Genomic DNA, 14,070 nt, shown 5'->3' on the forward strand with positions numbered 1-14,070 from the left:
GAGAGACTCCGTCGCGAGTACTTTCGCAGAGTGAAGGTGGTTCTCCGGACTGAGTTGTATGGTCGGAACAAGATTCTAGCCATCAATGGGTTTGCAATACCGGTTCTCACTTACGGTTTTGGCGTCATTCATTGGGGGTGCACGGACCTGCAGCAGCTCGATCGTCGGACCAGAAAGCTTCTCTCTATGCACGGAGTCCACCATCCTGCTGCAGACGTTGACCGACTGTACGCTCCTTGCAGTGATGGGGGTAGGGGGTTACAACAGATTGAGTCGACATATCAATCTTGTATTGTGAGGCTGAACTGTTACCTTGCTGACAGTTCTGATCCTTTCATGCAGATGTTACGGGAGTGTGACTCTGGAAAATCTTCACACTCGATCAAGCGCATGGCTTGTCGGTTTACTGCACAGCTGCGGAGGAGTCTTGCTTTGGACGACAAGTCGCAGAACTTACACAGGAGTGCATCCATCTCGGTTGAAGGTGGCTTCGAGCAAGCGCCTAAAACAGATGCGAGACATTACCGTACGTGTTGCAGTTCTCTTCGTGTGCGGTCCTGGAGCGGGAAGCCTATGCACGGACAGTATCGTCGTCTCACTGAGCAACCGCCTGTGGACATGAAAGAGACCTACGGATGGCTAAAGGCAGCGAATCTTCCTGCTGCAACTGAGGGACTGGTTGTTGCTGCTCAAGACCAAGCTCTTCGGACTCGGTACTATGAGCGCAAGATTCTACATCGTGATGTCAGTCCTACTTGCCGCATGTGCAGTGTAGGCCTGGAGACAGTCGACCACATTGTGGCAGGCTGTAGTGCTTTGGCACCGACGGACTACACTGATCGACACAATCAGGTGGCATCCATCATTCACTGGGACGTTTGTCGCCATTTTGGGGTTCCAGTGGAGAGCAGATGGTACCGGCATCATCCTGATAGGCTTGTGGAGACGGATGACATTACTATGATGTGGGATACCACCATCCCCACTGCCAGGAAGATCAAAGCCAATCGTCCAGACATCTGTCTCAGAAATAGGAAGACAAACACTTGTCTTCTTATTGATATCAGCTGTCCTGCTGATGGCAACATTGGCAAGAAACATGCTGAGAAGTTGGCGAAGTACAGCGACTTGCGAGTGGAGATAAGCCGCATGTGGCATTGTCGAACACTGGTGGTTCCGGTGGTCTTGGGAGCTTTGGGCACAGTGCACGCAGGTATTGCACGGTGGCTGGACATTATTCCAGGTCATCACAACCTGCAGCACTTACAGAAAACAGTGCTTCTGGGATCTACTCGGATCCTTCGTAAAGTCATGTCTTCTTTCTAGACAGCCGTGATGGTCTAAGTACTTCTGAAGCAGGGTTTGCTTCCGGTACTTGTAATAGACTTTACAAACCAGACTGATCTGGTTGAGCACGACATACACACATTACTATGATGTGGAATACCACCATCCCCACTGCCAAGAAGATCAAAGCCAATCGTCCAGACATCTGTCTCAGAAATAAGAAGACAAACACTTGTCTTCTTATTGATATCAGCTGTCCTGTTGATGGCAACATTGGCAAGAAACATGCTGAGAAGTTGGTGAAGTACAGCGACTTGCGAGTGAAGATAAGCCGCATGTGGCATTGTCGAGCACTGGTGGTTCCGGTGGTCTTGGGAGCTGTGGGCACAGTGCACGCAGGTATTGCATGGTGGCTGGACATTATTCCAGGTCATCACAACCTGCAGCACTTACAGAAAACAGTGCTTCTGGGATCTACTTGAATCTTTCGTAAAGTCATGTCTTCTTTCTAGACAGCCGTGATGGTCTAAGTACTTCTGAAGCAGGGTTTGTAATAGACTTTACAAACCAGACTGATCTGGTTGAGCATGACAAACATAATAATAATAATAACCACCCGTTAGACATAAAAACCTACGGATGGCTGAGATCATTGAATCTTCCTCCTGCAACCAAGGGACTAGTTGTTGCAGCTCAAGACCAAGCTCTTCGAACTCAGTACACTATGAGTGCAAACATTCTGCATTGTGATATCAGTCCCATATATGCAGTGTAGACACAATCGACCACAATTTGGCACGCTGATAGTGCCTTTGCACCAACTGACTACACTGAACAACACAATAAGGTGGCGTCCATCATCTGCTGAGATGTTTGTTATCATGCTGGGGTTCCATTGGAGAACAGGTGACACTGACATCATCCAGCTAATCTTGTGAAGCCGGATAACTACTATGATGTGGGATGCAGCCATCCTACTGCTAAAGAGATCGATGCCAATCACCCAGACATCTGGTTAAAATGACAATTGCTTGCCTTATTATTCGATATCAACAGTCCTGCTGATGGCTGCATCACCAGGAAACATGCTGAGAAGTTGACAAGATACGGCATCTTGCAGGTGGAGATAAACTGCATATGGCAGTGTTGGACACTGGTTGTTCCAAGGGTGTTGGGAGCATTATGCACAGTGCACGCAGGTATTGTGCGGTGGCTGGACATCATTCCAGGTCACCACAACTTGCAGAAAACAGTGCTTCTTTGAATCCATTCAGATCCTGCATAAAGTCATGTCTTCTGGTCTATACAGACATCTTACAAGAGATGTCACAAGTACTGCACTAATAATAATTTTGTCAAGCACAACATAATTACTATACTGACAACAATAACAATTCCTAACAAACCCTTGTCTTCTCTTACATTATATTAAACAGAGAGGTAATACAACCAATCAAACATATACTTAATTAAGAGAAACTGTTTAAAATCAACAACTTATTGCATTAATTAAATTAACCAGTTTAAATTTTTTCAAAAGGACAAATTGAAATATCCATTTCTATGCATGTTTGGCTACAAGTTTTATCAGCCTGCCTCTTTTTATAACCCAAAACCAGATATTAAATGTAACATCACAGTTAAGCAACCTGTTCCTTGTGGCCTCTTGCAAATGAAGTAGTGAAAACTGGGATCAGAATACATTGCAGTGCCTTTAACAACGAAATCAATGCAAACAACTTTATATAAGAAATGGTGCAGTCGTACCTTAGCTTTCACCTCATCAGGAAATGAGCTTTCCCAAAAGAGTTCAACAAATTTAAAAAATATTTGCCGTCTCTCTGAAACAGTGTAACCCTTGCCAACAAAACCATTATAATATATTTACACAAAATAGGAAAACAAACAAATTACTTGGGCCACTTCCTGATCCAAAAATTCTTTGAGAAAATGAAAAGAGGGCATGTAACGTGATGTGAATACACGAAGTAATTGAAACAACAACTCGACATCATCACGGTGGTGTCTGACAAAAATGTAATTGATCAACACATCAAATCTTCAAACCGGTCTCAACCGTTCTATACTTAACATAGTTGAGCAAACACTTCACCAAATACTTTGGCTCTTTCCAATGAAGGCCAGACTGGGTATTCTAACAAACACAACAAACAGTCAAATCTGTGTGTAAACAGCATTTTAAGCACCAACTTTCCCTGCCTTTTGTTGAAATTCTTTGGAAGTCCATAATTCTCTGAGAGCAATTACCTACATAACACAAATCAATTTTCAATCTTATCTAGAATGCACGCTGTTGTGCTGGTGTAGCTGTAAACAACAGGTCAATAACAGTATAGCTTTAAATCTTTGCAAGCAACATACAAGTTGTCATACCACTTAATCATTTACTAAAATGTGTAATTACGCTTTCAAAGGACATGACACTCAACATCAATATTATAACAAACTCCACATGCATGTTGAACCAACTAACTTTCAGTTACTGTATTCCCACACTGCTTGCTGTTTGCCAGTGTAGGTGAAGTTTACCAGAAAGTAGGTTGACTATGTTTGGTACCTAAACCAACATGCTGGTATACAGAGAGAAGTGACTGTACAACAAGGTAAACAAGATTAATTAACAAAGATGCAAAACACCTCATTACAAATGCATCAATATAACAAGAAATGAGACAAGAGCATGTCGCTAAGTGGAAAAGCAGGAATAAATAGAAACATAGCTAATGATGAAGATGATAATGATGATGACAATGAAACAATAGAATACAATGATGATTTACCAATAGATTATTAATGGGAAACCGTGTCAGAGTAAACTGAAGTATGGGAGTGACTTGAAACAGAGCTTGTATTTTGTACTTAGTTGATTATCATCACCAGCAGATTTCTCCCCTATTTGGCTGTAGCCTCATACCCAGGCGCTCACCTCGCTACTCCGTGCAGTGCTTGCACATCACATGACATGGCTGACGTCACAGCCTTAGTCGTCAGAGCAAGAAGAACTCCGACGACTAAGTCACGTGACGTGCGAGCACTGCAAGGTGAGAGCCTGGGGACAAGGCTAATTTGGCTGCATGACAAAAGTCCCCAAGAGTGCCCTTTCAAAACATCAATAATACACAATACTAACTGCATACTGTACCTATGTAGTCTTGCAAAACCATTCCATTCACAAAGTATAGATTACAACAGAAAGCAACCACATAGCCTGATTGAAATGTGACCATCGATGAGATGTAAATAACTAATGTGCATGATATATAATTTATCCAATCACATGATAAGTGGCAAAAATTAACTAAACTGCCGGAATGCTCACATGCCTAACATTCCAACAAGAGTCTCCTGATTCTCTGTAGTGTGTGCATTCGTATAATACAAAGGCATGACTACTCATACATTTACATACCAGTTCTTTCTGTTTTGGTTTGGTCAACCAATACTCATTGAATTTCACCAAGCACCTGCAATTACGCACAAGTTATCAGTACAGTGCAACTGCAAAGACAAGTAAAAACAGAACTCAATACAAATTACTACGAAAAAATTAAAGAAACAAGAATAGCACAAAGAAAACGAATTCCATCATGTTTGTGTGGACTGAATACAGCCATACAGCACATAATCATGAACAACATGGTATCAAAAAAATTATTCTGAATTGCATAATACACCACACTTACACTACTATATGAACAAAAGACAAGTGATTTATCCCATTATAACCTTGTGATCAGAATTCCTTGATACTGCAGTTCACTGCTCTTGTTTGAGTCCACAGTCTAGAAAATTCAAACAACATTTCACAATACCGCGTACAAGTTTTATACTATAGTATACACTCACATTAAATGCTGTGCTGACAAGTCGACCAGGTTGTTTTTCTAAAACACTGCGAAGTGTCCCAGCATCTTTTCTTTGCAACAAAAACTAAACAAACAAGCAAACATAACATCATTTAATCATCTTTGTAGCAATCCTAAATAAATGTACAGTGAATAGTCTGTTGGTATGAGACTCTGCTAGATGTGACATAAAATATTCAACAACTTGACCCGGATGACAACACATAAATTTGAACAGTGGGTCACGAAATGGACTACCGATCTGCAATCAACAGAGATAAGAAGCCAGTAATATTAATTTGTAAACACACTTGTAGAACAACAAAATGTAAACACAATTCAACACACCTCCAACATCAGTGCTCGTTCACCACTAAGTACAAGACTGATAAGAGGTTCCAGTAGTTTCGCTGAAGAAGCTGGAACAAGATGAAATGTATCCAAGATAGCAGTACAGATCTTAACCTCCTGTAGCTAGAAATGACCAAAATTCAAACCAAATAATTTGAACTAATTTCGACACATTCACCTCTCCATCTCTAGCAACAGGCTTTGAATTCACAGCAACAGTTGCTGCATCCATCCACTTCTTTAAATGAGACTACATGTGACACATAATTTTGCAAAAGTTTGTAACAGCAAAATTTCGATGCATTTGATTACCAATAGAGTTTCACACAACTTCTCATTAAAACTTGTTGGAAAAAGACGCATAAGACGAGACAGTTTCTAAAGCATACGTTTATTGTAATCTTCACTGTGAAATAATAATCTCATTCAGTACATTTGTAAATTGCAGCGACAGATGGCGGTAGTCTGACAGCATGGAAAGCAATGGCCGAAGACTTGCATGAGCTTGTTCCACATCTAGTTGTTGCCCTTCTAAAAACTAGACATCAAACATAACAACCAGTAAGTATGGTCAACTGGCCAATGTAACTGTCTCAGCTGATTAATACAATTCAATCACAAGATATCTCAAACGTTTACACAAAAGAGTATGCTTACAAAACTTAATTAACACTAATTGCAAATGATTGCAAGCAAAAGTGGGACATGTTTGCTTCACAGTGTCAGTCTACAGTATGCTAAAGTAAACCTCAGTACAAGAATATTACACAATGAATGTATGAAAGACAGTACAATATACTTCATCCCTAAAATCCACCAAAAATAAGCCACATGTGTCAGTGTAGAAAGTTAAGTAGGCAAGAATTAGCATGTGCACGAGTTAGACATTGTCACAATGTCTATTTCACTACATAAACATACAAGCTAACACAATTATTGGTATACACTATAAGTAATATAAGTTAGCAGGAGAAAAGCACATGTCAAGCACTGGCTCTCTTGCTCCAGCTAACGATGAAAACTGGTTCAACCTGTGGCATGGGTCGGGCCATTGGCGACTAAACCGACAACCCCAATAGATTCTTCTGGTTTGGAGGGTAAGTCTGTTCATCGTTGCAGAACAAAATAAAATACCTGTTACAAGGTCTGTGATTGACCATTCCAAGATGGTGACCTGTGGCAGCCCCACGGGGGAGATTAACTATCATACGATCAGACGTTGCAGTATGACAATGATGCCAGTATCTCTTGCATGGCCTGTCCTTGCCCGCTGGACAGCATTAGTGTTCTACTGAGAGTGATACTAGCCAATTGCAAAATCTAGTTTCACTTCATGCTTTTGCAAGTAGTTGTATGGTGAATGACAATGGCAAGTGTTTCTCATACCGGCTCAGACGTCATCATCATCATACCAAAGCCATGAACAGTCATAGTCACGTCCCAGTGAACGCAAACAACACATGATTAGTGTACAGTGTTCCACTTACAAACACATACCCAAGTTGTAGAAACTACACTTACACCACATCGTACACTAAACACTAACCTTCTTCATTGACACTTCAGCTGCAGCAGCAAGTTCTTGATTATCAGAATCAAGGAGCTTCCGTAAAACATCAAATATTGGTTTGCGATAGCCCTCAATATAGTTGCAGGCTGCTAGAGCAGCTAGAAAGAAACACAAACATAGCAACACTAATCTGTAATGAAATCTGTCAAATATGTGCCAACCCATTGCACTCTTGCGAAGGGGAATGAGTGATGGGACACCCTTGTAACACGACAAGTGGGACAGAGAAGCATCATCCAAATCACAGATCGCCAGCAACTATGAAACGACAATAGCCTATTTGAAATATTAACATACAAGTCATGTAAATACTTCTTGATAGAAAGTTTGATGTTCTTGAATAGTGTTATTAATAGAAAACAGACGTGGCTTTAAAGTCGTACAAAATGTGAAGCCATCCTGTGCATAATAGTACATATACTCTCATCATTACTTCACAAAATTTAATAAAACCGTCCAAAGTCTTACAATTATTCCCAGCTGAGTGTTGACAGGTTGATGTCGAAGTAAGTGTTTCTTAGGGGGAATTGCATCTGCAAGAATTGCACGATAAGGATCCATAATTTCAGTTACAGTCTTCCCAGTCATGGATGCTAATGTTCCAAGAGAATGATGTGCCTACAAAGTCATTCATATCAAAGTGCACTTCAATCACTTCCAAGCATACCTGCTCTCTAACAGTTTTATTTAGAGCTCTTGACTCTTGCACAAAGTGCTCAACCACTTGAGGAAAAATTTTGGCCTGAAATGTTCGTGCCTCAGCCATAGCTTCTCCTTCTAGTGGCACATTGCAAACAGAAAGCAACTTTTCCAGTAAATCCTTAGCAACACTGACAGTTCCATACGACACCTATACACCACAACATGAAAATATCTAAACCAAGCACTGTAACTACTTGACCACCTCCTCAGTTAGATCCATCATGACAAACAACAATGCAGAAATAAACTTGAGCTGATGCTCCAGTATCCATGTCAGAGACATTTTGTCCAGGAACCACGATATTGCTTGACACCTTACAAAATACAAATTTAGTCAGTCAGTCTAAAGAAATTAACTTTCTCTATTACCCGCCAGCTTTAGTATACCAAGCCCTTTCATAGCAATTTGCAACCAGCTTGTCCACAAGCAGCTTCATTAGAGGTAAACGGTACATTGCTTTAGAGCTCCCCAAAATAGACACAGCCGTATCTGTTAGAAAACCAAGAGCTTTCTCAGCCACTTTTGAAAGTTCCTTCTCCTCAGAACCCATAGAATTAGCAAGAGCATCCATTAATACTGTGCCATTCAGTACAGTTCCATCAACAGTTTGCAGTCCGTATTTTTCAGTGAGAAGAAGCAGAGTAATATGAAACACAAATTGTTCCATAAATGGAGCTGCATCTGACTGCAGATCTTTCAATGATGCAGCAGCAAAAAGTCCTTCAATGCAATTCTGATACAACGCTGCTTCTACAATTGATGCTTTTCTCCGACTGTGTTGCTCTGTAGACTGCTGAACAAACGTCGATACAGAGCACAGATGATCATACAGAGTCTGTTCAGTGTCAGAGAGATTCATGCTTGCAATCAAAAACGCTTTAATGATATTCCATGCTTGCTTCTTTATGTGAATGCTTGCTGATGATTGCTTTAAATACATGACTGATTGTTCAACAATCTACGGTCGAACACCACATTAGATTTAAGTAAATATCCAAAATTGATTAACAAAATATAAATCTAACTTTATCAATTGGTAAAAGTACATGCCTTGAGCTTTCAAGAAATTGCAAACTGACACAAAGGCCAGATGATTCTTGTTTGAATGTCATCTTTTGCGGTTCACAGAGCATTTTTCTGTTACCTCCACCAAATTTACCTAATACCCGAAAGGCAACTTGAGCAATGTTATCCAATGGATTACGAAGTTGTCTCCACAAAGCTTGCATCAATTCAGCTCTAACAGGTTGAATGTGATCATACAAAAAGTCTGGTTGTAAATTATCAACACACAGTTCAAGTGTGCGAAGACCCTGACTGATGAGTGGTTGTGAGCCATTCAGGGCAGAAACAAGTGGATCCATCAGCATTGGAAGATATGGTAACAAAGAGCTGAGTCGAACAGGAACCGTCAAGCAAAGTTCAACAAACAAGTCTTTCATATGTTGCTTATGAAGGCTCCCTTGGAGACGATTAAGACCTTGAAGTAGTCGTGGAAGTAATGGAAGAAATTCTTGATAAAGAAGATCATGGCTACCGCCACCAATTGAACGAAAAAGAGCACGCAACAAGAGAAAATAGTTATATGGCTCTTTAGCAGATTGTGCAAGCTCCATACTCTTTGTGACAATGTCATGAAGATGAGGCTAACCAAATTAATGTTTCCGATAAACTAGCATTAAATTTTAGTAGTTTTGCAGTTACCTTCAGCATTTGCTCATTTTCTTGAGCAAACAACGACACTGAACCAAACACCAGCTTAAATAGCTTCAAATATAGATTTGAACGTTCCACTTCAACTGCAAGAAGTAATAATTTTTACTAATAACTAAAAAGTTAAATTGTATCAATAAAACTGTACCTCCCATATCTGCCATTTTGCTGAGTAAGAAGGATACCAAAATGGTTGCAAATGCAGCAGAAGTGTTTGGATTGGCTAGAAATGTATTGGGAATAATCTGCAATACAACAAAAACTTTAATTAAATATCTAGTTTGTGTGCATACAGTTAATTCACCTGAAGTGCATAGTTCTTCTGAATCCGATCCACCAAATACTAAAACAGAAACTATTGAAACAACATCCCACCCAAATTTAAACTTATACAAATATACAATGATCAAAATACTGTTTCAATATCTATAAATCTCAATTATTTTGCGAATAGATATTTAAGAGGCTCTTGTTATGGCCTCTTTTATAGAATTTTAAATTGAATGTAATCATGCAAAATGCAAATTATCAGTATCATTTCTCATCATTGGCATACCTAGACATGTTTCCAGGTTGCCTGGAAACCCCCTTGCCTGGAAACCCCCAAGAGGCAGACATCACACACCTTTACTGTTAGATCATTGATGCTATGCAATAGCAACAGGCTTGAATTAGAATGCATATAAGAATGGTAACCATACCATTGATATTAATTTGTCTTGTTGATATTAACTTTTGGAAACCCACCCAGAAAATCCTGGGGGGTGAGCTCGTCTTAGTCTATTGTCAGTAGATACATTAGACACATTTATATCAAGTGGACTACATTTACAAAATTTGCTCTCAGTAGTTGCATCAAAACCAAGGCACAATGATCGACATTTAATTCTAATAAACAAATATTCCCTTATTACACATTTATTCATTCCTGATCACACACTAACATGTATCATGTTGTTGAACACTTCTTTGAAGGCTGTCAGGTGCATCATGGTGAACTGGAAAACACGTAAACATACATTATAAGACAGTGCAATGACTTACCTATCTTCCATGTTCTCACCACTCCTGCAAAGTGTTCTAGATTCTCTTTCTCTTCCTTCAAACGTACAGCTTGACAAGATGCAGCACGAAGATACATTGTCCCATTAGGAGCTACCGTAACTTGATAAATGTCAAGACACTGGAGAGCTACAACAAACAAGGGTTGAGAAACCAAAACAAACCCGTGCTATCCTTATATATACTGTATGTTAAAAGACGAACAAATATTGGCGTTTCCTTAGGAAAAAATGCCTTTTGCTGGTGACCTACAGAAGCACAAATATATACAACTTACACACAAAAATAGACAAAACAAGCACAACCTCCTGGAGCCTTGCATGATCCAGCACCCCACGTAATCGTCTTCACTCCACATACTAAAGTTTTCACCATTCCTCGACAGTCACCAACTGACAGTGTAGAGCCTAACAGTGAGCCACTGCTACTGCTGGTGTGTCCAACTGTAACTGTAGACACCGCTTGTCGCACAATGCCAGATGCAATAGAGGCCGTTGGTGTTGTGGCAACAGGAGTGATGAGCCCTCCAGTAACACCAGCAGGCTAGTACACAAACATCAGTAAACACCAAACAAGACATAAAAACCACAATAAAATTAGTCATACAAGTTTCTCTGTTTCTGGTATTGTGCCATCTGCATTCTGCCGTACACTAAAACAACAGTATGTTAGAACGAAAATTAAGAACTCATTGCACTGCTCTTCTTACTCACCATTTACTGAAAATGGCCGGGATCTGATATTTGGCCAATGTCTCAAACTTCTGAGCAAACACTTCCAGCATTCGTATCAGAATGTCTCGACCCTAACAACAATATTTCTCAAAGGATATTAATTCTAGCACAAACATATGCCTGACATTGCCATCTGAATCACTCTTCTGTCTAATACAATCTACTAGATTGAGAAGAAGCTACAGAAGACATGAGAAAAAATCTGGTCAAAATTTTGTGAGCCGAGAGAAATAGCAATATTTTTGCATTGAACCTTGCAAGATATTGTTTGTATGCTGACAGGCAATGTTTCATCATGAATGTTCTTTGCAAATAGGTCCACAGCAAGTGACAACTGCTGAAGTGATAAGTGAGTTCTGACATGATGCACTAGATCAGCTAGTGTGCTATAAGCAAGTGGTCTACAATAAAACAAATTAACAGCATAACTGTCTACAACTAGTAATTAAACTAGTGCTGAGAGCACATGCCTAAGAGATTCCCTTGTTGTCCAACCAGTTCCTACCAAAGTGTCCTCATCAAACAGCTTGTCGACATGTGTGATAAAATCTGTAAGTTTCAGCAACTCGCAACATCTCTTCAATGTCACATCAATCAACTTACGATTTCTGAAGTCTGTTGCCAAAATATGACGAGCTGCAATCAACAGCTCTTTCCTTAGGTGAGCAACTTCCTAAGAGCAATCATTGAAAGCAAACTATAGATACAACAGTTACACACTGTCCTACAGGTTGGCAGTTCCGCAATAAATTCAACATGCCAGTCACCATAGTTTGAGCAAAAGTCTTCACAATATCCTGTTTAGAACAACACAAGTAGCATAGTATTCTCAATGCACAATCCTGTCAACTGATTGGACCTGGTAGATTCTGATGACATAAGCCAGTAATGACAAAGTCTTGATCTGCGCAGCAACAAAATCAACATACAGTTCCTTGTTCTGATCATTGCTTGTCCTAAAAACAACAACAACAAATAAGAAATAATGCATACACCATGTATACTGCACAAGGTCCGACACTTATTATATGTCTTGTTTGACAAAGTAAACAAGATTGGAAAGTGCAGATTACCAAGCACATCCACACACAATACAAAGATTCATTTACAAAAAGACGGCAACTGAAAGCAGTGTCCTTATTTGAGAAATAACATTCAGTGAAGCGCAAATAAAGGACACCACATATCAGTAGTCTTGAAATAGCTTTGCACTTAAAACTACTCTGCATCCATACCTCCATGATGACGGCGACAGAATAACTGTATTAATTATAAGAGGAATGAATTCTGCAACTGTGGAATGAACCTGCTGCTTGTACAACTGAAACAACAAGAGAGAAATAAAAGTGACAATTAAAGTCACCATATACCAGAAAGATTTACAAGTACTTACTTGGTACATCAACACCACAATAATAGGCAGCTCTGCCAAAACTTTTAGAGACCGAGTCGCTTTCAGAATGCCGGTTTGCTATCAAGTATATCAAGTTACATGTAACTAACTCTATGTACTGTACACGTAGTATTAAAGTGTCTAACTCCAGGAAGTGTTTCTTTAACTGGTAAAACTAGAGGTGGTCCACCATGTTCTGACTTGACAGTTACATTGCCACGACCTTCAAACTGCATTTTCTAAACAAATCATAAGTGATAAATGACCTGATAACTAAAAATACGTTAGCAAAAACCATGATTGAGGCTAGCTCATGATACATTGTCTTCACAAACTGAAGAAACTGCTGAATCTGTTAAAATGCAAAATCACACTATAACTCATTCGTGTGCGTGTGTGTTTGTTTGTTTGTTTGTGTGTGCGTGTGTGTGTGTGTGTGTGTGTGTGTGTGTGTGTGTGCACGCATGCGCATGTGTGTGGTGCTGTAGCTTAATTGGTTAGAGTGCATTTGGAGAATGAAAACATCCAGGACTTTGCAGGGTTGCAGGTTCAAGTCAGTGATGGCAAACTATGGCAAAATTTCCTTAAACAAGAAGCTTAAACACAATCACTTCTCTCGACTCAGGAGTATAAACGAGTACCCGGTCATTGACTGGGGTGGACATGACCGCTGGCTTGGCAGTAACATCATGCAGCAGGTGGGAACTTGTGGGCCTTGGTGTCCAGTCCCAGAGCGGCCCTGATGTCAGTGCCCCTCCCCCAGATGACTCCGGCCAAGCTCCCCCAAATTGGTAGCCCGGGCGCCCAGGACAACCAATTTTTTTACGGACAACTGAATAGTTGGTGTGTAGTTGCCCAGGGACAACCAAGGTAGTGCAATGGATCTGCTTCACGTGGTGATGCAAAATGGCATGTCAGTCTACTGTAACCGCTACATCTAAAGCAGTAATAACGCGTGGCAAGAAGACGGCAGGTGGCAAATGCCAAACAAGACAAATGCCAAACAAGACGTATCAAGCTACTAAATGGTGTAATCGAGTGTGCTACTTGGGTACATGTATCAGATGACAAAATACGGGTGTGAACTCCTGTTGTGAGTAATACATAGTTGCACGTGCTGAGTATGTTAATTTGACAATCTTAGTAGAAGCATGGTAGAAGTAACTGTAGTTCGAGAGGTGTCATTGTGCGCCTTTCTTCCACAACTCTTGCATGGCATGTACTTTAGCAAATCATTAGCAGGTTGAAACATCTGTCCAGGTGGTGGCAAACGCCACTCCTCAACAGATTCTTGCTTCGCGTATGCACGCGTGTGACCACAATTAGCAGAAAGGAGGTCTTAAGATCACAACTGCTGCTCTGTAAGACTTTCATTCTAGCTAAAGTAGTAA

At 40.3% G+C, this 14,070-nt stretch overlaps 2 protein-coding genes across 2 annotated transcripts in view; one reads left to right on the top strand and one right to left on the bottom strand.

Annotated features, from left to right (window-relative positions):
• The window catches only part of LOC134178614 (transformation/transcription domain-associated protein-like), a 37,245-nt gene that overhangs the window by 16,936 nt on the left and 6,239 nt on the right, over nucleotides 1–14,070 (bottom strand). The window contains 40 exon segments of the mRNA XM_062645492.1: nucleotides 2,937–2,999; nucleotides 3,055–3,144; nucleotides 3,202–3,313; nucleotides 3,375–3,442; nucleotides 3,508–3,555; nucleotides 4,718–4,772; nucleotides 5,035–5,090; nucleotides 5,155–5,238; nucleotides 5,302–5,415; nucleotides 5,502–5,628; nucleotides 5,630–5,754; nucleotides 5,817–5,882; nucleotides 5,938–6,042; nucleotides 7,051–7,172; nucleotides 7,236–7,332; nucleotides 7,387–7,473; nucleotides 7,543–7,692; nucleotides 7,742–7,924; nucleotides 7,979–8,090; nucleotides 8,146–8,735; nucleotides 8,803–9,423; nucleotides 9,482–9,576; nucleotides 9,639–9,735; nucleotides 9,795–9,833; nucleotides 10,435–10,488; nucleotides 10,554–10,681; nucleotides 10,738–10,800; nucleotides 10,858–11,095; nucleotides 11,159–11,204; nucleotides 11,266–11,357; nucleotides 11,412–11,465; nucleotides 11,540–11,687; nucleotides 11,757–11,835; nucleotides 11,890–11,959; nucleotides 12,015–12,083; nucleotides 12,146–12,242; nucleotides 12,522–12,607; nucleotides 12,680–12,757; nucleotides 12,826–12,918; nucleotides 12,975–13,031. Coding sequence (XP_062501476.1) covers nucleotides 2,937–2,999; nucleotides 3,055–3,144; nucleotides 3,202–3,313; nucleotides 3,375–3,442; nucleotides 3,508–3,555; nucleotides 4,718–4,772; nucleotides 5,035–5,090; nucleotides 5,155–5,238; nucleotides 5,302–5,415; nucleotides 5,502–5,628; nucleotides 5,630–5,754; nucleotides 5,817–5,882; nucleotides 5,938–6,042; nucleotides 7,051–7,172; nucleotides 7,236–7,332; nucleotides 7,387–7,473; nucleotides 7,543–7,692; nucleotides 7,742–7,924; nucleotides 7,979–8,090; nucleotides 8,146–8,735; nucleotides 8,803–9,423; nucleotides 9,482–9,576; nucleotides 9,639–9,735; nucleotides 9,795–9,833; nucleotides 10,435–10,488; nucleotides 10,554–10,681; nucleotides 10,738–10,800; nucleotides 10,858–11,095; nucleotides 11,159–11,204; nucleotides 11,266–11,357; nucleotides 11,412–11,465; nucleotides 11,540–11,687; nucleotides 11,757–11,835; nucleotides 11,890–11,959; nucleotides 12,015–12,083; nucleotides 12,146–12,242; nucleotides 12,522–12,607; nucleotides 12,680–12,757; nucleotides 12,826–12,918; nucleotides 12,975–13,031 — 4,758 coding nt within the window.
• Nucleotides 454–1,376, top strand: LOC134179093 (uncharacterized). Its single transcript, XM_062645994.1, has one exon. It carries the CDS (start codon nucleotides 574–576, stop codon nucleotides 1,324–1,326), a length of 753 nt encoding a protein of 250 aa, XP_062501978.1. The 5' UTR covers nucleotides 454–573; the 3' UTR covers nucleotides 1,327–1,376.

This window comes from Corticium candelabrum, chromosome 4 (assembly GCF_963422355.1).
Source record: "Corticium candelabrum chromosome 4, ooCorCand1.1, whole genome shotgun sequence".
Lineage (NCBI taxonomy): Eukaryota > Metazoa > Porifera > Homoscleromorpha > Homosclerophorida > Plakinidae > Corticium > Corticium candelabrum.

Excerpts from the sequence above, each read along its gene's own strand:
- LOC134179093 (XM_062645994.1), top strand. The coding sequence starts at position 574 with ATGCACGGACAGTATCGTCGTCTCACTGAGCAACCGCCTGTGGACATG.